Consider the following 1136-nt stretch of genomic DNA (forward strand, 5'->3'; position numbering starts at 1 on the left):
CGGGGGGGGGGGCTTCAGATCCAAGGCGCCCGCCAAACCAGTCGCATTGCCAGACGGTTGGGAGATTCGCACTCTGCAACCAAGAAGCGCGCGTACTACTTCCACGTTCCGACACAGAAGAGCCAGTGGGAGCCACCAGCACTCAACAGCAACGCCGAGGACGAGAGCGAGAGCAACGACGCAAGCAACAGCAGCACAATGGTAAGAAGAAACGCTGGTAGCCGTAATGGAAAGGCCCATAGTCTCATAGTAGAACGAACATCCATTGCAAAATGGAACAGACTCCAAAAGAGCTCAGAGCATTGCGCTGCAATTCGCGGATCATGATGTGGATGGATGTACTCACTGAATCGTTCTGATCGTTGGATCGGGTTTTTGTTGCTTTCTGGCCGTCTAGTCTCAAGTCCGCGCATCGCACATTCTCGCCAAGCACAAGGATTCGCGCCGTCCCAGCTCGTGGAAGACGCAGAACATTACTCGCACCCGCGATGAGGCCCTCGCCATGATCCAACGTGAGTCGTCTGGTTTTTGCACTTTTTTTGTTATTGTTGTTGTTGTTGAACGAGTCTGACTTTTTTTGTTTGCGTGTACATCTGTGTGTGTGCGTAGAGTGGCGCGCGCAAATCGTCAACAAGGAAAAGACCTTTGCCGACATTGCCAAGGTCGAGAGCGACTGCAGCTCGGCCAAGAGCGGCGGCGATTTGGGCTTTTTCGGTCCTGGCCAGATGCAAGGTTTGTGGCGTTGTTGCTTTGAGCACAAGGAAGTGGGCCCCTCATCCGCTCACCTTCCGTCTTTCTCTTTGTGCTGTGCGACACTTTTACGGGGATTTTACTGTGCGCCTCCTCCGCAGCTCCTTTCGAGCACGCCACGTAAGTTTTCCCTCCCAAATGTCGACGTGATTGAAATTCTCCCGCGCTCACACTCACACCTTTTGTTTCCAGGTTTGCTCTCCAGGTTGGCGAACTCAGCGAGCCCGTCTTCACCGACTCGGGTGTCCACATCATTCTGCGCACAGCGTAAAATGGTCGACCAGCATGGTTCTGTGTTTTGTATTGGCGAGTGTTTCCCGTTTCTTCTCTTTCTCTCTCTCTTTCTCTCTCTCTCTGCCTTGCTGCCATCCAACTCCAACTCCAAT

The 1136-nt window shown here is 53.2% G+C and overlaps 1 protein-coding gene across 1 annotated transcript; it reads left to right on the top strand.

Moving 5' to 3' along the window:
• Nucleotides 1-18: 18 nt before the first annotated feature.
• CAOG_09220 (hypothetical protein) lies at nt 19-1021 on the top strand (the record flags this gene model as incomplete). The annotated part of the gene is made up of 5 exons (XM_011272637.1): nt 19-201; nt 398-512; nt 610-732; nt 852-870; nt 943-1021. Coding segments are annotated over 5 exons (519 nt in total), but the record flags the coding sequence as incomplete, so codon positions are not given.
• Between the last annotated feature and the right edge of the window lie 115 nt (nt 1022-1136).

Source organism: Capsaspora owczarzaki, assembly GCF_000151315.2.
Source record: "Capsaspora owczarzaki ATCC 30864 unplaced genomic scaffold supercont2.33, whole genome shotgun sequence".
NCBI lineage: Eukaryota > Filasterea > Ministeriida > Capsasporidae > Capsaspora > Capsaspora owczarzaki.